The sequence below is a fragment of the Bombina bombina genome, chromosome 10, assembly GCF_027579735.1.
Source record: "Bombina bombina isolate aBomBom1 chromosome 10, aBomBom1.pri, whole genome shotgun sequence".
Classification (NCBI taxonomy): Eukaryota; Metazoa; Chordata; class Amphibia; order Anura; family Bombinatoridae; genus Bombina; species Bombina bombina.
This window is the reverse complement of record NC_069508.1, coordinates 33,159,102-33,181,511: the sequence shown is the minus strand read 5'-3', so window position 1 is coordinate 33,181,511 and position 22,410 is coordinate 33,159,102. Positions and strand designations below refer to the sequence as shown.

The window sequence follows — 22,410 nt, the reverse complement described above, 5'->3', positions numbered from 1 at the left end:
CTGGTGCAAAGGTGTCAATACAAGCAAAGAGAAGAATAATACTCACAAAGTGTGAAGCACCTCTTGTGGTGCTATAGAGGCATGAAGGGGTCAATTCAGTCACCCAACAGACTTCTAGCCAGAGATACAAATGGATCCAAAGGTGTAAAGGATCCCACAACTGGTCCAGAAAAGCGAATATTCCTCCAGAGAGGGATAAAAGATATATGTCCCAAAGAAAAATGCAGCAAGTGTTCAAAATATTAAAAAGTGATTTTAATAAAAATTATAAAAATAACAGGCAACGCGTTTCTCAGCAGATAGCTGTTTCATCAGGCTGAAGCCTGATGAAACAGCTATCTGCTGAGAAACGCGTTGCCTGTTATTTTTATAATTTTTATTAAAATCACTTTTTAATATTTTGAACACTTGCTGCATTTTTCTTTGGGACATATATCTTTTATCCCTCTCTGGAGGAATATTCGCTTTTCTGGACCAGTTGTGGGATCCTTTACACCTTTGGATCCATTTGTATCTCTGGCTAGAAGTCTGTTGGGTGACTGAATTGACCCCTTCATGCCTCTATAGCACCACAAGAGGTGCTTCACACTTTGTGAGTATTATTCTTCTCTTTGCTTGTATTGACACCTTTGCACCAGCAATACTAGGCCATATTGGCACCTGTGTTTCCCTCTCGCCTATATAGACATCAGTTCCTGTGCAGGAGGTTGGTCTTCTGGGTGACCTAATAGATCCCAGACCGCATATCTAGCACTAATTGAGGTGCTCTACTAAACGTGAGTTTACTCATCACCTTAAGATTTATCCATCTCTGAACAAACAATATTGGGCCATGTGGCGCTTCTGTTTTCTCTTCTCATAGATTGCCGCTCCTGGATCCTGGCCGGGATCACCACAGATAGCTGCCTCCCATCCCAATAGAGACTTTCACTTTATTACCATTGTGTTTGTATGATTGTATATTATTTGTATCACTTTGTATTACATTGTTACTAATTTCCACCGCATAATATTGCACATTGTATTATTTACCACTCTCTATTCACATTGATATTGGTATACACAGCATATTATACTGATTTTTCACTAGTATTTTTCAGATTTGCTAGTACCAATCTTTAACACAAGTACTTAATATATAGACATATAAGTATAGATTTATTTGGTCACATCCCCTCTCTTACACTTAGGGCGCCCCCTCTCTCTCTTTTTTGGATCATTATATCCTCATATTTCCAAGTTAAGAAACACTGATTCACACACAGTTAACAGCTTTAGCCCAATTAATTACCAGTCAAGAAAAACACAAATAAAAACAAGCACCTAGTCCATCTTCTATTAAAAATACACTATTACTTACTTTTTCTTCTAGCTGTGCCATTCTAATCCCCTGTGCTCTTTTTTTTGTAAGCTAATGGTTTGAAATTGTTCTCCAATTTGTGCACTAGCTACAAAAAAGTGCCATAAGGCTAGAGTGCTGATTGGAGAAGAGTTCAGACTGCATTATAGTGAAGCGTAAGTTAAAACTCCATAGAACACGTTTCCACTGCTCCAGAGTCCAGTGACGGTTTTTACACACTACACACTTCAGCACTGCTCTGTGAGTTTGCGTCATCTTCCACTTCATGGCTGGGGTGTTGTTACTCTTAAACGCTTCCACTTCATAATAATAGCACTTACAATTTAATGGGGCAGATGTAGTAGGACAGACATTTCATGAACTGACTTGTGGCAAAGGTGGCATCCTATGACAGTGCCACGTTAAGTCACTGAGACCTTCAGTACAGCCCATTGTACTGCCAATGTTTGGTTGTTGAGTCATGTTTCTAATTTGATGACTTTGAGGGCCTTTGCGGTAAATAGTAACAGTTCTTCCTTCTACAACAGCGATCTCTCTTGTAGGATAATCTGCTGGTACTAGATTCAGTCAAACAAATACTTTTCTGTAATCATTTTGGGAGTTTGTACATCTGGGAATTAAGGGGGTCTTGAGATTGATTATTATGTTGGGCACAGACTGCAGTGAATAAAGACCTGGACTGTAAAATAAATGGTCACAGCTCACTTACTCAGATGCACTAAAGATTGTGCCAATTCCTGGATCTTGTTTTAATCTGTAAACCAAGAGACATCTTAAGCAAAGAATATGGGGTCTATTATTCATCTTAGTTAATATACCTCCTACTCTTATGGGTGTTATAAATCACCTTTATGTGCCAAGGAGACATTTTGACATTTTGGTTGTGTATGTTTTCTTGTGCATGCCTTTGTATTATTTGGATTATAGGTTAAAAAAAATGCTATTATTGGCACACAGAATTAAGCACTGTGCCCATTTTTATTATTACATAATAAAGCTTAAAGCAAATCATTGTATCCTCATATTTCCAAGTTAAGAAACACTGATTCACACACAGTTAACAGCTTTAGCCCAATTAATTACCAGTCAAGAAAAACACAAATAAAAACAAGCACCTAGTCCAGCTTTTGCAAAAGTTGTAACAAATACACAAAACTTTATATCAACTTGCATACCTCAACTATTTCACTGAACTCACTCCCAACATTTATTCTTAAGCAGTGTTAACATACATTAAAAACACATGTATTAGTGTTCTATCTTTTTAAATAAAACATATATCTCAAACATATCAGAGACAGAAACACGACAAGATAAACTCCTTACTAAAGTTAAAATGTACTTAGGATTGTCTGAAATTGCTCAGATTGGCCACATCCCAGCAACTTAGAACTTTAAAATAATTAGACAAGATAATAAATCCTCAGAAGTTTAGTAGAGCGTAAACCTCACACAGACAAACAATTCTTACACATAAATTACACAGAAGCTTTGTTTCTGCAATGAACATTGAACAAAAAGAAAGGGTTTTCACATACAAAATCCTGTCATATCACATTGCAAAACCTCTATGTACACAAAGTCAAGAATTTAATTAACAAATCTAGCTTATCAGTAATAGTCTGAATAAAAATTATCCAAAGTCACAAAATTAAGGTCTGCGATTCTGCTATGCCGCACAGCTACTCATGAAAACATTGGCAAAACATGTCTCTCGTTTTACATTCCTCAACATTCAAACAGCAGCAAAAAAACAAAACCAAGCTCGCACAGCAAACAATAAGCAGCGTTTTACTTTGAACAGACCCCATATTCACTTTATACTTACAGTATATACACAGCATAAGGAAAAATTACAGCAGATAAACAATTCAAGCAATGCAAACAATTTAAGCAACACACATTGACAAGTGATAACTCTTCTCCAGTGATATATTATTTAACTAAACACTATATATAAACACAAACCTGTAGCCAAAAGGACTGACCTTTATACAAAAGGACTCAAACCTTTACTTTTAAACAACAGAAGGGACTACACCCCCTGGAACAATGGGCCTCAAACCCTCGTAAAAAATATATATATTAAACAGCCTACCCTCAGCGTGTCGGTCCAAAATTCACAGAGAGAAAGTAGGATATAGGAAGGAAAAAACTCTACTCGCCCTGAGTGAATACCAGCTTCCGACACCAGAACTGTTAGGGGAACTTACTGAGGCCGGATACAACTTATCACTAACAAGTATTCTAACCTCAGCTGGAGCAGAATTTCACACCTGATACAAGATCTCGGGAACAGACTGTAAGCCCACACAAATGAAGTATAACAACTGTTCTGTTTATTGACCACCCACAATGCGGTTATATTGTTTACATCACATACATTGTCAATTGACACAGAGGGGCTTCATACACACCCCCTTATTACAACATACTCAGTGGAAAATAACAGCATTTTAGACAAATAATTGTTTATGTAAAAGGCAAGAAAACTGTAGACATTCGACCTTGGTATAAGATAACAAGAAATCTATTAAGACCATGTTGATACTAGCAGGCCTGGTTATTCCACAAGAACCAATGTCTGTAGACTAAAGTTGAGAATAACAAAAGCAACAAGACAAAAGTGACAGGATGGAGGCAGATTGACTATATATTCTTACACTTGTTCATTGTTACATGTTTGTATATTAGTTAATGGGGCACCCCCCCCCCCCCCCCACGCTGCTGTGCATCAGATGTGCATATTGATATTGTTGTTTTTTTCTTCAGTACTACAACTTCAATGGGAAGATTCCTCACATTACTTATGAATATATGGTACCTCGGATCCCAGAACCACCTCTTTCCTTTCACTCCGGGCCGAGGGAATTGGGTATTAAAGCCCCTAATGATGTACAGACTGAGACCCAGAGAGAGTCTGAGGGGAACTTGCAAGAACCACCTGATACCTGGAACTGGGGAAACCAACAGGAGTCAGTGGGCTCAGAAATACACAACGAGAGATCAAGCAAAGGTAACTGCCAAAGGAAAGGAGCAATTATTGTGTGATTATTACAAGAGCAAATAATAAATAAAGAATAATCCTCCAAAAACATACACTTTTTAATCTAGGTCATGCTTACTAGGGAAGGGTGAATATATCAAAAGTACAGCATAAGAAAGCTGCTATATTCTTCTCAAGACACAAGAGAGAAAAAGTAAATTTGACAGTACACGCAACCTGGAAAGTTTTAAAATGGCAGGTTCTTTCTGGATCGTGAACGTTTACAACCCCCCTACATACCACCATGTGATCCCCCATTTCATAACACCAAACCCAACACCTAAACTGCCCACAAAAAACCCTCGGCTAGATTACGAGTTTTGCGGTAAGGTAAAAAAGCAGCGTTAACAGGTCCTAACGCTGCTTTTTCACTACCGCTGCTATTACGAGTCTTGCAGGTTTAGGGGCCCCCGCACACTTTTTTGGCCTTACCGCAAACCGACTTACGTAAACTTCGTTAACCCTTTTTTCTATGGGACTTCCATAGCGCCGGTATTACGAGTCTGTCCTGGGAGGCCAAAAAGTGAGCGGTACACCCTATACCGTAACGTATTTTAAAGTCAGTAGTTATGAGATTTACACTACAACGCTGTAGCATAAAACTCATAACTAAAGTGCTAAAAAGTACACTAATACCCATAAACTACCTATTAACCCCTAAACCGAGGCCCTCCCGCATCGCAAACAATAAAATAAAATTATTAACCCCTAATCTGCCGCTCCAGACATCGCCGCCACTATAATAAACATATTAACCCTTAATCCGCCGCACTCCCACCTCGCAAACACTAGTTAAATAATATTAACCCCTAATTTTCCACCCCTAACATCGCCGCCACCTACATTATATTTATTAATCCCTAATCTGCTGCCCCCAACACTGCTGCCCCCAACATCGCCGACACCTACATTATATTTATTAACCCCTAATCTGCCATCCCCAATGTCGCCACAACCTATCTACACTTATTAACCCCTAATCTGCTACCCCCAACGTCGCCGCCACTATATTAAATTTATTAACCCCTAAACCTAAGTCTAACCCTAACACCCCCTAACTTAAATATAATTTAAATAAATCTAAATAAAATTACTATCATTAACTACATTATTCCTATTTAAAACTAAATACCTATAAAATAAACCCTAAGCTAGCTACAATATAACTAATAGTTACATTGTAGCTAGCTTAGGATTTATATTTATTTTACAGACAAGTTTGTATTTATTTTAACTAGGTAGAATAGTTATTAAATAGTTATTAACTACCTAGCTAAAATAAAAACAAACTTGCCTGTAAAATAAAAATAAACCCTAAGCTAGATACAATGTTTAGTGGGATTGCTGCGTACTGGGATAACAGTCAAAAAGAAACCCCTTCTTTTCTGATTCTATAATCAATTAAATAACCCTTACAGAATGAGAAACAAAAACTGCAATGTATGTTGTTGTCAGCTGTAAATTATCTTTATTTCAATGTCATTAACTGCAGTTATTTTATAAAATTACCGTTATTATTATTATTATTATTATTAATGTCTTTTATAGATCTATATTTTGGTGCTGAGACAAGTCTTAAATCAAATCCTATTCTGTTTCAGGTCTCGTGGTTGGCACGGATGCTCCTCAGGGATTGCTCCAGACTGATTTATGGAGACTCTGCGATGACCACAGCAACCCTACTCTCTGCCAAACTCTGTTTGGTGAGCAGGTTGCCAGGCCTGGGGGTCTTACATTCATGGAGCCTGCACAAGAAACACAGCAACTCAGGGATAATCTTATGTTGCCAGCTGTTCTTGAGCATCTTGGACATATTCCGGGCACACAACCGCTGCACTCACCCGATTCTAACAGGTGCGTGACAATGTGCGGATCACGCATTCGGCTGCAGAGTCTCTCTTGCCTTTGAATCCTATACTAAATGAAATCTTTGTCTATATTTAGCCCCTATGTAAAATAGCAACATTATGTTTGTATATCTGCAAGATTTTCTTCCTGGCTCATAGTGTCCAATTCATAAGTCTAATGACAAATCACTGTCCAAGGTTAATATCAGTGGAGAGAAGTTAAAGGGACATGAACCTAAAAATGTTCTTTCATGCTTGCAATAGAGCATACAAGTTTAAACAACTTTCCAATTTGTTTCCATAATCAAATTTGTTTCCTTCTTTTGATATCCTTTGTTGAAGGCGTAGCAATGTACTACTGGGAGCATTGTCAATATTAAACTTTCATGAATCAGATAGAGCAGGCAATTTTAAACAACTGTTATTAGCTACTTTGCTTTGTTCTTTTGGTATCCTTTGTTGAAAAGCAAATCTATGTAGGCTCAGGATCAGCAAAGTACTACTAGGAGCTAGCTTCTGATTGGTGGCTTCATATATATATATATATATATGCCTCTTGTCATGTATCAAGCTAGCGCCTAGTAGTGCGTTGTTGCTCTTTTAACAAATCATACCAAGAGAATGAAGCAAATCTGATAATAGAAGTTAATCAGAAAGTTACTTAAAATTTAATGATCTACTTAAAAATAGTTTACTGTTCCTTTAAGTTTTACTAAAACACTAAAAACTAGGGAAACTCTTGGTTTCAGCTCTGTCTTAAAGGAAATTCAGAGGTTATTAGGGCATATAATACAGATTACTACAAAACTTTATCTTCAGTTGACTATTTCTAAAAAAAATAACAAAAGACTTCATAGGGTTAAATACAATTTTTACCAATATGTAATGATTCTCTTTTGAAGCCATGTAAGCCATGCAAAGTTTTAGAATCTGATTTGCCTATAAAAATTGTGTCAACAAGTATTTGGTTAATCAATCCTAGCATGGGTATTTATTAAAGGGACAGTCTACCATAGAATTGTTATTGTTTTAAAAGATAGATAATCCCTTTATTACCCATTCCCCAGTTTTGCACAACCAACACAGTTATATTAATATACTCTTTACCTCTGTGATTACCTTGTATCTAGGAACCTTCTTCCAGCCCCCTGATCACATGACTGTGACTGTTTATTTTCTATTGTCTTAAATTTAGCATTGTTTTGTGCTAGATCTTAAATAACCCCCTGTGCCTGAACACAGCGTTATCTATATAGCCCACGTGTACTTTCTGTCACTTTGTGTTGAAAAGAGATTTAAAAAGCCTGTGATAAGAGGCAGCCCTCAAAGGCTTAGAAATTAGCATATGAGCCTACCTAGGTTTAGTTTAAACTAAGAATACCAAGAGAAAAAAGCAAATTTGATGATAAAAGTAAATTGGAAAGTTAATTAAAATTACAAGTCCTATCTGAATAATGAAAGTTTAATTTTGACTAGACTGTCCCTTTAAGAGCAGTCTATAAATATGTCTAATTTATTAAATCTATAACATATGGTACTGCGGCAGCTCCTCTCTGTGTTGGTTCATGTAAAACAGACATAAAACCAATATCCATAGCAACAATGTAAAAACGTATCTTCTTCTTTATTAAACCATATTGTCACTATACACAATATGATTTAATAAAGAAGTTACATTGGTGCTGTGGACATTGCTTTATGCTTCATTTATTTGGATATATATATTTATTCTCTATTATTGAATAGAATTCCTGGGTAATCACTGTAGCTGGTACCTAACACGTTGGTGTATACTCTTGGCAGTGATTCAGTAGCCGGACAGGACATAAGCCGTGATGACATGTATCGCTGGAAGGTCTCATCCTATTCACCCTGTAGCTCGACCTGTAGCTTAGGTAATTAGTGGACAATTGAAGTGGGGATGGCTGGACCACAACACACTTGCCCACAAGCCTAGACCACTTAACTAACATCGCTATTGATATTTTTTTTGTTGAACTATAGGAATCAGCTCCACCTATGCTTTGTGTATTCGATATGACGGAAGAGAGGTAGATGAATCATATTGTGATCCCATGACAAGACCAGAGCCTACCCATGAGTTCTGTTCAGGAAGAGAATGTACACCTAGGTGAGATTCAAGAATGGGAGACATATCATTTAATTTTAAAAAGATACCCTAAGATGCACATGGTGAGCTGTATGCTGGTCTGACATGCTTACCTTCCCTTGGAGGTGGGAGTCTAGTGGTTGGAGTGAGTGCTCTCGGACTTGTGGGCAAGGAGTACAAGTGCGCTCCGTTCGGTGTTGGAAGATGTTGGCTCCTGGGTTAGATAGCTCAGTGTATGATGAGCAATGTGAGGGTTCTCAAGTCCCAAAACCACCCCAAAGAAAAGTATGTAAGAACAAGTCATGTGGACCTCAATGGGAATCATCAGAGTGGTCAGAGGTATGTTTAGTCCTACTTTAATTTTTATTTGTAAGTTTTTGAGGTCGCACATTCTAGATATTTTTGACACCTTGTAATGTCCCTTAGTAACTGTATCCGACTTACAAAGCCCTTGTCTCTTTAACATACTGTAGTGCTCAGCGGCCTGTGGGTCTGAGGGTGTGAAGAGAAGAGAGGCGAGATGTTCTTCAGATTCCCATCAATGTGAGGAGTCTCTGCGGCCACCTGCCGAAATGTCATGTTTAGGACCTCCATGTGACCATCACTGGACATCATCCGAATGGGGACCGGTTAGTGAAATCATTTACTGATGTATTTGTAGAATTCTAAACGATAAAAAACATGTGAGTGATGTGGTTTTACCTTTTGCAAGGACAATTACTAAATATTATTAGGCAACAAGGTTTTTTTTTTTTTATAGATATTTATCAAAGAAAATAACAAGTAAGAAAAGACAGAGGTTTAAGGGACACTAAAGTCAAAATAAATATTCATGATTCCGAAAGAGCATACAGTTTTAAGACACTTTCCAATTAGCTTTCATTATAAAATTTGTCGCAGTCTTTTTGTATAAACACTTTCTGAGGCACCTGCTCTTACTGAGCATGTGCACAAGCAAACAGGGTATATGTTTACTAGTCTGTGATTGGCTGATGTCTGTCCCATGATAAAGGGGGGCGGAAAATGGGAAGAAAAAAAATTATTTGAAATTCAGAGTAAGTGCCGTGTTGCATTGTCTTTTTATTATGCACTTGATAATTATGCAGTTCTACTGTATTTAGTGGTCCTTTAATGCTACCGTCCAAAAAGTAAGGGATCTCAGAGATATGTATCAAATTTATTTTATTAGGAATAAATATTCCTTAGTATGTTCACTCAGTGCATGCCAACATATAGTAACAGTGCCACAGCTTAATAACACAAGCAACAGTGCAAATATAAATAGTACAAAAAAGACAAGTCACATACCGTATTAGTAAAAAACAGGACCCCCCATACCTCTCTCAGACCCTACCTGAAATATGGGATCTATCAGTGACGTGCTGTCATAGGAGGCAGGTGAGGCAGCGCCTCACCTGTCCTATGTGTGTATTACACCTTTTAAATTAAATTTTATTAATAAAATAAAAATCTTGAAGTTTTATGAAACAAAAAAAAAAATTGTACCCCAACTTACCCTCCTAGCCCCCCCACCCCCCCAAACGCCGACTCCACCATCAAGAACATATTATTAGAAATAGTTGAGCCGAGCGATTGCGATCCATATTGCGCAATGAAGGAGAGGCTGTGAATGTGAGCCGTTCAGCTCCCCTCCATTGCGCAACATAGATGGCTTTGTAAGGCCAGAGACAGTGCCACCCAGTGGCGCTTAAGGCTCCATTGTGACCCATACCTCTCCCTATTGAGGCGGCTTCTAAGGAGCCTCGGGAGCCCTCAGCCAATCGGCGGTCCAGTGTGAGATTCACGTGACTGAGTCTCTCAGTCTCTACGTCACACAGGAAGGCTTTGCTAGCCTTTTAGTCGACTCGTCACCAAAGTGCCGGTAGGAGCAGGCAGCTGCCAGCTAGATGAACCGGGAGCAGATGGAGTGTGTCAGTCGGAGATGGACGGATGGTCACGGTGTCAGCCTCAGGTCAGTGAAGTTAGAGGCTGAGAGCTGCAGCAGTGCAGCTGCCGTGCTTAGTGCTAGTGGTGAAGTTACTGATATGAGATTTATTTTAAACAACATATTTGACTGAGATAGCTTTCTGTGAAGCAAGATGGGGGCCTCCTATTAAAAATAGATAAATTAAATATGAGGCTATATGGGCAACGTGGAACAAAATGAACACTTGAGTGAGAGTCTCACTGTTGTCTCTGAGACTGTGAGTGTCACTGTCAGAGTGTCAGTGATGTTAGATAACTATAACTTTAAACTTAGATGTGTGTGACTACTACTACTAGTGTGCACTGTGTGCTGCCTTCCTCAACTAAGTGTCTGTGGTCGTGTACTGTGCTCTGCTGTGCTTAACTGCTCAATTCCACCATAACAACAATACTGTCTCCCCCTCCTCCCCTGTGTCTCTCCCCCCTCCCCTGTGTCTCTCTCTCTCTCCCCTGTGTCTCTCTCTCCCCCCTCTGTCTCTCTCTCTCCCCCTCTGTCTCTCTCTCTCCCCCCTCTGTCTCTCTCTCTCTCCTCTCTGTCTCTCTCCCCTCTGTCTCTCTCTCCCCCCTCTGTCTCTCTCGCCCCCCTGTCTCTCTCTCTTCCCTCTGTCTCTCTCTCTCTCTCTCTCTCTCTCTCTCTCTCTCTCTCTCTCTCTCTCTCCCCTCTGTCTCTCTCTCTCCCCTCTGTCTCTCTCTCTCCCCTCTGTCTCTCCCCTCTCTCTCCTCCCTCTGTCTCCTCTCTCTCTCCCCCTCTGTCTCCTCTCTCTCTCTCCCCCCTCTGTCTCCTCTCTCTCTCTCCCCCCTCTGTATTCTCTCTCTCTCTCCCCTCTGTCTGTCTGTCTCTCTCTCCCCTCTGTCTGTCTCTCTCTCCCCCCTCTGTCTGTCTCCCCCTCTCTCCCTCCCCCTCTCTCTACCCCCCTCCCCTGTGTCTCTCTACCCCCCTCCCCTGTGTCTCTCCCCCCTCCCCTGTGTCTCTCCCCCCCTCCCCTGTGTCTCTCCCCCCTCCCCTGTGTCTCTCCCCCCTCCCCTGTGTCTCTCTCTCCTCCCCTGTGTCTCTCTCTCTCTCCCCTGTGTCTCTCTCTCTCTCCCCCCTCTGTCTCTCTCTTTCCCCCCTCTATCTCTCTCTCTCCCCCCTCTGTCTCTCTCTCTCTCCCTCTCTCTCTCTCTCTCCCCTCTGTCTCTCTCTCTCTCTCCCCTCTGTCTGTCTCTCTCTCCCCTCTGTCTCTCTCCCCTCTGGGTCTCTCTCTCTATCTCTCTCTCCCCTCTGTCTCTCTCTCTCTCTCCCCTCTCTCTCTCTCCCCCCCTCCCCTGTGTCTCTCCCCCCTCCTCTGTGTCTCTCCCCCCTCCCCTGTGTCTCTCCCCCCTCCCCTGTGTCTCTCCCCCCTCCCCTGTGTCTCTCCCCCCTCCCCCGTGTCTCTCTCTCCTCCCCTGTGTCTCTCTCTCTCTCTCCCCTGTGTCTCTCTCTCTCTCCCCCCTCTGTCTCTCTCTCTCCCCCCTCTGTCTCTCTCTCTCCCCTCTTTCTCTCTCCCCTCTGTCTCTCTCTCTCTCTCCCATCTGTCTCTCTCTCTCCCCTCTGTCTCTCTCTCTCCCCTCTGTCTCTCTCTCTCTCTCTCTCTCTCCCCTCTGTCTCTCTCTCCCCTCTGTCTCTCTCTCTCTCTCTCTCTCTCCCCCCCCCCTCTCTCTCTCTCTCTCCCCCCTCTGTCTCTCTCTCTCTCTCTCTCCCCTCTGTCTCTCTCTCTCTCTCTCTCTCTCTCCCTTCTGTCTCTCTCTCCCCTCTGTCTCTCTCTCTCTCTCTCTCTCCTCTGTCTCTCTCTCTCTCCCCTCTGTCTCTCTCTCTCTCTCCCCTCTGTCTCTCTCTCTCTCCCCTCTGTCTCTCTCTCTCTCCCCTCTGTCTCTCTCTCTCTCTCTCCCCTCTGTCTGTCTCTCTCTCCCCTCTGTCTCTCTCCCCTCTGTCTCTCTCCCATCTGTGTCTCTCTCTCTATCTCTCTCTCCCCTCTGTCTCTCTCTCTCCCCTCTCTCTCCCCTCTGTCTGTCTCTCTCTCTCCCCTCTGTCTCTCTCTCTCTCTCCCCTCTGTCTCTCTCTCCCCTCTGTCTCTCTCTCCCCTCTGTCTCTCTCTCCCCTCTGTCTCTCTCTCTCTCCCCTCTGTCTCTCTCTCTCCCCTCTCTCTCCCCCTCTCCCCCCTCTGTCTCCTCTCTCTCTCTCCCCCCTCTGTCTTCTCTCTCCCCTCTGTCTGTCTCTCTCTCTCTCCCCTCTGTCTGTCTCTCTCTCTCCCTCCCCCTCTGTCTCTCCCTCTCTCCCTCCCCCTCTGTCTCTCCCTTTCTCCCTCCCCCTCTGTCTCTCCCTTTCTCCCTCCCCCTCTGTCTCTGTCTCTCTCTCCCCTGTCTATCTCTATCTCTCTCCCTCTCCCCCTCTATCTCTCTCTATCCATCTCTCTCTCCCTGTCTCTCCCACCCCCTCTGTCTCTCTCCTTACATGTCTCGTTCTCCCCCATGGTCTCTTTCTCTGTCTCTCTCCCCTCTGTCTCTATTTGTGTCTCTCTCTCCCCTCTGTCTCTCTATCTCTCTCTCCCTGTCTCTCCCACCCCCTCTGTCCAATTTACATCTAATATCTAATTTCCTTCATTCTCTTGATATCCTTTGTTGAAAATCATATCTAAATATGCTCAGTAGCTGCTGATTGGTGGCTGCACAATAGATACCTCATGTGATTGGCTCACCCATGTACATTGCTATTTCTTCAACAAAGGATATCTAAAGAATGAAGGCATATCCTAGCCAGTGCCTCACCTGCCTCTGACCTCACTGCACGTCACTGGGATCTATTCTAATCTTTGTAACGAAGGCAGACGCAAGAAAGATGGACTCATTTGCCTGAATTTATATACAAGCACATAAAGACAAACACAATGTCCTACTCTAGCACTGAACTTCCATCCTGGAACATACAGTCCCAAAACCCTTATAGATAACATATGTGGCAATCGATAGAACCAATCCACTCATCTGATGTAAGACCTGTATAAGGAGTCAGTATATAAAGATGTGACATGCATTATATTGGAGAGCTCACATTACGTGATTTACAGACTCTGTCCAGGTCTTACATCAGATGAGTGCACTGGTTATATCCATTACCACAAATGGGGCAAGATTTATCAATTTGCTAGCGGACATGATTCACAAGTTTTTAACCTGTCCGCGCTTCATCACAAATTGTAGGGCGGATATGTTCCCCATATTTATCATTGCACAAGGGAACACTTGTGCAGTGCCACTCCCCCTACCCTCATGCATCCAATTGCGTGAGAGTAGGGCTTGTCAATCACCCTGGTCAAATGAATCTGGGGTGATTTTCATCCACCAACTCCAGTTTGGCAGAGAGTTTATTAAAGTGAAGGTAAACTTTGATGAATGAAAGCCCTTTTTTTTAAATACTATTAAAAACAGGGGCACTTTCATTCATCAAAGTATAGAAGGCAGCCGTTTAGATTAAAAACTTACCTTTGTTTTTTTCACAGCCAGAGCATCTTGCCCCACCTGGAGATCCGGCCTCCTCCAATCACGGCATGGCCTCAGGCAATGACTACCCTGGGGGGAAGGAAGTCAGGTTAGTCACTGATGACGTGTGAAGAGAGGATCTCCGGGTGGGGGAAGCTGCTCTGGCTGTGCAAAGAAGAGAGGTAAGTGTTTAATCAAAACTGCTGCTTTGTAAACTTTGATGAACGAAAGCGCCCCTGTTTTTAATAGTATTTTTAAAACGGGGTTTCATTCATCAAAGTTTACCTTCACTTTAAGCAGTGCTGCTTTATAAATATCAGTTGCAAGCTCAAATGAGCGAGCCTGCAGCCGATTGTGGCATTCACTTCGTAATAAATCTTGCCCATGGTATCTATAAGGATTTTGGGACTGTTTGTTAATTACGTATCTAAAACAGGAAAGATTTTTAATATAATATTTATTTTGTTATAATAGTCTGTAATGTAGTCTGTAGTCTGCACTTCCACTTTTAAACAGAATTGTTTTAAGAATTAAATTACATGGAAAGGGTGCAAAATAAACAATGAACATATATTACAAAATAGTTTTTCCTAACTACATATAATCAAAATGTTATATATTTCAATCTCAAAGTGTTTAATGTCCCTTTAAGCACAATTCTTCTTTAGACTGACAGAGGACAGTGTGTGTTTGAGTAACTGTTACATATTATTCCTTACAGTGCTCAGGCCCATGTAGCGAAGGGCACATGAAACGCTATGTGGTTTGCCGCAACAAAGAAGGGAAGACTATTCCAGATGCCCAGTGTGATGCAGACAGTAAACCTATTGCCATACAGCCTTGTGGGGAAATGCACTGTGCCCCACACTGGGTACCACAAGAGTGGGGACAGGTAGGACTGATTTAATGACATGAAAATTACCAAAGTTATAATTTGTGATCTGTCTCTCATGGTCAAAAACTATTGCTAGACAAATGTTACGGAGTTGTATTGTATCAGATCTATTAGCACGACAGTTAGAAAACCGTTTTATCCAATTTGCTTGGGATCCGAAAAGGTTTGAATTTTTGAATATTTGCATCTGTAAAATGGGACAATTTGGAGAGGGGATGGGACCAAGTGTAAACATTAATATCTAATGTAATTTAGGCAATATTTACATGTTATATTACAGCTTATACATGTAACCTAAAGGTAGTTTTATATATTTAACACTTATAAATATAGTTCCCTTAGAAAGATAGTACAGTACTGTAATCAGAAAGGTAACATTTGTTGTTTTAAATAAATATAGACTATTATTTGCATTTTAGACACAACATCAAGACCAAAGACACAGGCAGAGAAGATTGTTACTTACTGGCGTGGAAACAATAGTTATTTTTGATAAAAAAAAAAAAAATTTAAATATTAATTTAAGCATTTGAATTTCAGAATAAGTTTGGATTTTGGAATTCCGGATTTGAGGATTTGTACCCGTATATAATAAAACATATTTTGTTATTCACAGTTAAGTTATATAAAGCCCTTCAGCACATCATTGGATTAAAAAATAAATATGTCCATTAAACAGGTTGTATTTAACAGTAATTTCTTTTGTCCGTAATATAGAGAACTTTGGTTGCATCATATTGTTAATCTTTTTATTGCACTTCTTTGGGTATATCCCAGATGGACTGTGGTTTAAATTCTTGTTAACTCTCCACAGATGTTGGTTTATGATGAGCTGACTTGGAGGAATTATCTTTCTTCATTATAATCCTCACAAAAGAGATATGGAAAACATCTGATAGCTTCAAGGTTCAATTTCTTATATTTAGACCACATGATTTGCCTGTTGCCTGATTTTACAAGGCATGATGCATTTGGAATCTGAATAGACACGGGTATTTCTCATGAACGTCTCTGCCTCTTTATATGCAGGAGGTGTCCATCTGTCCTTTCTAGCAGCCATGGGCTCACAAATATTCCTCCAGATGGGAAGTTCTGTTCTCCTTGGTAATGCGACTAGCAGAGTAGAGCAACTAAATGGTAGCCCTAGGCAGAGATGAATGGTGGCCATAGATGGAGAAAAAGTGTGATCTTAGGACAGAGAAATTTGGCATCCCCAAAAGAATGGTGGTTCTATGACAAAGAAGAATAATGACGCTAGGCAGAGCAGAATAGTAGAATATAAAGAAGACCATAAACCCTAAGACTTAGAAGAATGGCATCCCTAGGACAAAGATGGACAGTGGCCTGAGACAGAGAAGACAGAGAGGTTGGCAGCACTAGACAAAAAAGAATGGTGGTCCTTGGAGATAGATGAATGGAGGACTTAGGACAAAGAAGTGCAGCAGACCTAGACAAAGAATTGTGGTTCTATGACAAAGAAGAATAATGACCCTAGACAGAGAAGAATAATAGCCCAAATATAAAGACGAGAAAACCTAAGACTTAGAAGAATGAAAGCCATAGGACAAAGATTAACAGTGGCCTGAGACAGAGAAGACAGAGACAGAGAAATATGGCAGCACTAGACAAAACGGAACGGTGGTCCTTAGAGAAAGATGCATGGAAGCCGTAGGACAGAGAAGTGCGGAAGCCCTAGACAAAGAATGGAGGGCATAGACAAAGAAGTATGGCAGCCCAAGGACAGATATGAATGGTAACCCTGGACAAAGAAGTATGGCAGCCCTAAACAGAGATGAATGACAGCCCTAGCCAAAGACATATGGCAGCCCTACATAGAGAAGAATGGTGACAATAGAAAAAGGAGTATGGCAGTACAAGGACAGAGATGAATAGCATCCCTAGACAAAGAAGTATGGCAGCCCTGGACAAATGAGTATGGCAGCCCTGGACAGAGATAAAGAACAGCCCTAGACAAAGAAGTATGGAAGCCCTAAACAGAGATGAATGGTGGCCCTAGATAAAGAAGTATGACAGCCCTAGACAGAGATTAATTACAGTCCGAGACAAATAAGTATGGCAGGCCCTAGACAGAAAAGAATGGTGGCCATAGAAAAGGGATTATGGCAGTCCATGGACAGAGATGTATGGCAGCCCTAGATAAAGAAGTATGAGAGCCCTGGACAAATAAGTATGGCAGCCCTAAACAGGGATGACTAGCGGTTCTAGCCAAAAACGTATGGCAGCCCTAGACAGAGATGAATGACAGCCCTAGACATAGAAGTATGGCAGCCCTTTAGAGAGATAAATTGCAGCCCAAGGAGAGATAAATATAGCAGTCCTAAACAAAGAAGTATGGCAGCTCAAGAACAGAGCTGACCTAAAAGCCCTAAGACAGAGAAGAATAGCAACTGCTTGGAGGAATCATGATTTAGATTTCTATCCTGCATTTTTTTGGCTTTCTTACTGCAAGCATTTTAATGAATTCACAATACATGTGTTTGGGTAAACACAAAATGTATGTCACAGAAGTTCTTGAAGCTTTTCTCAGGGCTATACAGAAGCAGAATAAGCAGCCAATGGGAAAGGAGAATGTCATGCAAATATTTACTCATAAGTATTGATAGATGCCTTTTTGTTTTTACAATTTTTTAATAATGTAAAAGCTCAATTCATGGCATGTGGGCAATTACATTTTTCAATTTGTGTTAATTTTTAATTGATATTTTTATTATTTATTTATAACGTCCACATCATTTATGGAATGCATTTTGGTTCTGTGTTTTATAGTTTCAAAATTGTGTTGTATTCAATAGTTTAATTTTTTTTTCTGAATCTAGGAAATAATTGTTAAAATTATAAATTGAATATGGGTTGATTGACAGAAAGCCAAGATATGCAGAGCATAAGAGAACAAAATTAGTTTTCAAGATGTGAAATGTATTGAATAAGATATATCAAAAAATCAAGCTACGATTATAGTTTTATAAGATTATGGCGGTTTTTTTTTCAAATGGATTGGAATACTGTAGAAGAGGGTTCTCAATGAAGAGATTTTGAAGACTGTCCATTATAAAAGACACATTTCTTATAGAGTGGAATTGCTTCTTAAAAACACTTATTGAACTTTATAAACCTAATCAAAAAACTTTCTTCTAAGAGATCGTAATCTAGTCTTTTGTTTTCAGTTGTTCCTAGACTTTTCTGCCAATGTATGAATGGATGCCCTATGATTTTTAGAGGAAACATCAAATACATTGCTCCATATTCCACTTGGTGTATACAGTTATTTGACAGTATATTGAATGTTGATGTAAAAGGAAACAAGACCACAATTTCTGGAAAAGTTCCATAATAGTTGGATACAAAAGAATAAATAGACAATGTATAAGCGTTGAAACATTTCATGACTTTTGGGGTAGTAATTTTTTTTTAAAAAAGTCCCTTGACAGATAGGGCAAAGTTTAGAGAAAATGACAATGGGGTAGGAATTCACAAACATGGTATGATACTCTAGTCATTGGTATTAGAGGTTGCATCAGTATATTTCCATAACTGTGGTCCACAGAAGGTCTGATGAATGAAAACCAAGAGTTATGGTAGTTCAGGATGTCTGGAATGTCAGATTAATGTCATAAAGAGAGGAAGCATGTAGATTGTTATGGGAGTATAACAGGAGAACCCAACTAATCTTAAAGGGCAGTTAAGTGAGGTTTAAACGTTCATGATTTAGATAGAACATACAATTTTAAACAACTTTCCGATAAACTTCTACTATCTAATGTGCTTCATTCTCTTGGTATCCTTTGTTAAAAAGCATACCTAGGTAGGCTCAGGAGCTGCAATGCAATACTGGGGGCTAGCTGCTGATATATATGCCACATATATGCCTTTTGTCATTGGCTCGCCTGAGTTGTTCAGCTAGCTTTTCAACAAAGGATACCAAGAGAATGAAGCAAATCAGATCATAAACAGGAAAGTTGAATAAAATTGTCTGTTCTATCTCAATCATGAAAGAAAAATGTTGGGTTCTATGTGGCTTTAAATGTACCTTAATGTTGATTTGTCATTCTAGATTCCAGGACATTTGTTAATTTGTCAAATACATATTTATGGAATTTATGGAAATGCTGAGCATAGCAGAAATAACAGGCAACATAAGAAAACAAGTTGATATTAAAGGGATATGAAACTCATGAACTCATGATTTATTCCCCATGATTCAGAGCATACAATACAAAATTACAGTGTACTTTTATCATCAAATTTACTTTGTTCTCTTGGTATCTTTTGTTGAGGAGCATGTCTAGGTAGGCTTAGGAGCTTGCACATGCTTGGAGTACTATGTAGCAACAGTAGTTTTGGTCATGAAGCTCTAAACGCAAATCTGCCTCTCATGGAGCATTCAGGATCTAATTGTCATACATGAAATTACTGTTTGTCATTTAGGGGCCCATTTATCAAGCTCAGTAAAACCGCCGCTCCATAACCCTGTCCGCCTGCTCTGATGAGTCGGACAGGAATCTCCGTAAATCGACCCGATCGAGTACGAGCGGTGTAATTATCTTAAAATTCTTGTAATCTTTTTTTATTTTTTGTAATTTAGTGTTTGTTTTATTTGTACTATAGTTTAGTTTATTTAATTGTATTTTAGTTTAGATAATTGTAGTTTATTTAATTAATTTATTGATAGTGTAGTGTTAGGTGTATTTGTAACTTAGGTTAGGATTTATTTTACAGGTAATTTTGTAATTATTTTAACTAAGTAGCTATTAAATAGTTATTAACTATTTAATAGCTATTGTACCTGGTTAAAATAAATACAAAGTTACCTGTAAAATAAATATAAACCCTAGGCTAGCTACAATGTAATTAATAATTATATTGTAGCTATTTTAGGGTTTATTTTATAGGTAAGTATTTAGTTTTAAATAGGAATAATTTAGTTAATAATATTAATATTATTTAGATTTATTTCAATATTAATTAAGTTAGGGGGTGTTAGGGTTAGACTTAGGTTTAGGGGTTAATATATTTAAAATAGGTGGCGGCGGTGTAGGGGGATCATATTAGGGGGTAATATATTTAAAATAGGTGGCAGCGGTATAGGGGGCTCAGATTAGGGGTTAATATATTTAAAATAGGTGGCGGCGGTGTAGGGGGATCATATTAGGGGTTAATATATTTAAAATAGGTGGCGGCGGTGTAGGGGGATTAGATTAGGGGTTAATATATTTAAAATAGGTGGCAGCGGTGTAGGGGGCTCAGATTAGGGGTTAATATAGGTGGCGCGCGGGGTAGGGGGCTCAGATTAGGGGTTAATATAGTTAATATAGGTGGCAGCGGGGTAGGGGGCTCAGATTAGGGGTTAATATAGTTAATATAGGTGGCGGCGGTGTAGGGGGGTCAGATTAGGGGGTAATACATATAATATAGGTGGCGGCGGTGTAGGGGGGTCAGATTAGGGGGTAATACATATAATATAGGTGGCGGCGGGTCCAGGAGCGGTGGTTTAGGGGTTAAACACTTTATTAGGGATTGCGGTGGGGGATTGCGGTTGACAGGTAGATAGACATTGCGCATGCGTTAGGTGTTAGGTTTTATTTTGCCGGCAGTTTAGGGAGTTACGTGGCTCCAATACTCAGCGTAAGTCTTGCTACATTTTGTGGCGAGGTGAAAATGGAGTAAGATTTCCCCATTTTCACCACGTAAGTCCTTACGCTGTATATTGGATACCAAACTGCACGGGTTTGGTATATAATTCTATGGGCCAAAAAACTACGGCCGAAGGGTGAAATATACAAGCATAACTTCTAGGTTACGCCGTATATGTGATACCAAACCAATGAAAATTTTGGCGTAGCCGGCTTTTGCAGGCGACGCTGCATATCGGATCGGGACCCTGATCCACAGTGTCGGATCAGTTCCGACAGACATATGATAAATAGGCCCCAATGACTGTGTTGTTTAAAATTAAAAATGCTATTCTGACTATAAAGTCTGTAGGCCTGATTACAAATGGAGTGTAATAATGCAGTATTGAGTATAAACAGCACAAGCGCAACCATACCGTGTGCGTTTTTTGCTCTGGTATTTACAAGTCTATGGTTAATATATATTGGCCTAGATTACAAGTGGAACACAAACATATTAGTATTATTTGAAAGAAACATTTTAGCACACGAGATAAGGACTCAGGCGCACTATCATCTGGAGGTTGGATAGCGAAGCCGCTTTAACTTCCTTTCCTCATAGACATCTTTAAAAATGAAATCCCTCAGTCACTATAAATCACATTATGCTGCATCTTCAATTGCCCATATTTTCGGATGTATGTGTTTTTCTATTAGATTATAAGTATTTTGGGTGATTTAACCTGAAGTGCGAAAATCTTTACAGAATTACGCTGGGATTAGAGAGACAATATCATATACGCCCATGGAACGCCAATGTTCAGCCCATTTTACGAAGAAACAAGAATTATGTTTTATATTTTTTAATTAAAAGTACAAATTTCTATGTGAGTTTTGCACATTCATTGTACTTTCATTACGCTTTACACTGTGCATATTTGATAGATTTATTCCTGAATAATTTACATACAAATTTTACATTTTTGATAAAACATGATTTTTGGGGAATAATTTTGTTGAGATTTTTGATGGACCTTAACAATACCATTTTTTTTAGAATATTTTTGAGTGATAGGTTTAATTATTCGTTTTGTAAGATTTTTAAAATATGAATTTTATTGTGCACACAACATACGAAAATGCAGTGTACTCCCATTAGCCAGACACCCTGTTTTCAGGGTAAAAAGTGGCTTTAGATCGTTCCACCAGGGAAATAGAAGTACTGGTGAGCGTTTGTTAATAATCTCGCCAGCCCAGAGACCTTTAGACCAGCAGGCCCTGAGAGATATATATGGGTCCGAGAAGTCATTTATTTGTGACTGACAGGCAGATGTCATACTAGAATGTGAAATTGTTTAACCTATTATCATCATTACTGAAATCATCAACCTTCCTAGTAATTAGAGACCTAACCATTAGTGACTGAAATGAACAACTGTTAATATCAACCCTATTGTTTTCTATTCGCTGAGTGTACTGTGCTGCCATATCTACTAATTAACGTCTTTGTACAACTTTACATAATGTTAGTATATTTAATTACATTAAATCATATTCACAATATTCACATGCAGAATCATCTTTTGATTGTACCTATGTTTAAACATAAACATGAGAAAGAAAATAGTGTTCAATTTAACAATTTATCATATGTCATAAACCTATGATGCCTGTTGAGTATGTATAAATGTATGTGTGTGTATATACTGTAGATAGATAGATATAGAGATGTGATAGATAGATATAGCGATGTTATAGATAGATAGATAGATAGATAGATAGATAGATAGATAGATAGATAGATAGAGAGAGAGAGAGAGATAGACATTTGGATTTTTAAAATTATTTGTTTTTAATGAAAATACATACCCAATAAATACAAGTCTTTATACTCAACAAAGGATACAAGGAATACAAGGAATCAATGCTGATTATGTGTAGCACCTTCAGCTAAAATACTGTGACACCCCAGGGTCTTTGGATTCTCATGCTGATAATCACTGCATTGGAGACATTTTAAATATACATTTTTAAGGAGTCA

General features: G+C 39.6%; 1 protein-coding gene across 1 annotated transcript in view; it reads left to right on the top strand.

Annotated features, from left to right (window-relative positions):
* The window catches only part of LOC128640685 (ADAMTS-like protein 2), a 55,658-nt gene that overhangs the window by 9,563 nt on the left and 23,685 nt on the right, over positions 1–22,410 (top strand). The window contains exons 7-13 of the mRNA XM_053693115.1: positions 4,133–4,376; positions 6,008–6,260; positions 8,057–8,148; positions 8,258–8,384; positions 8,489–8,702; positions 8,837–8,992; positions 14,566–14,736. Of these exons, the coding sequence (XP_053549090.1) occupies positions 4,133–4,376; positions 6,008–6,260; positions 8,057–8,148; positions 8,258–8,384; positions 8,489–8,702; positions 8,837–8,992; positions 14,566–14,736 (1,257 nt within the window). The remainder of the gene's footprint in view (positions 1–4,132; positions 4,377–6,007; positions 6,261–8,056; positions 8,149–8,257; positions 8,385–8,488; positions 8,703–8,836; positions 8,993–14,565; positions 14,737–22,410) is intronic.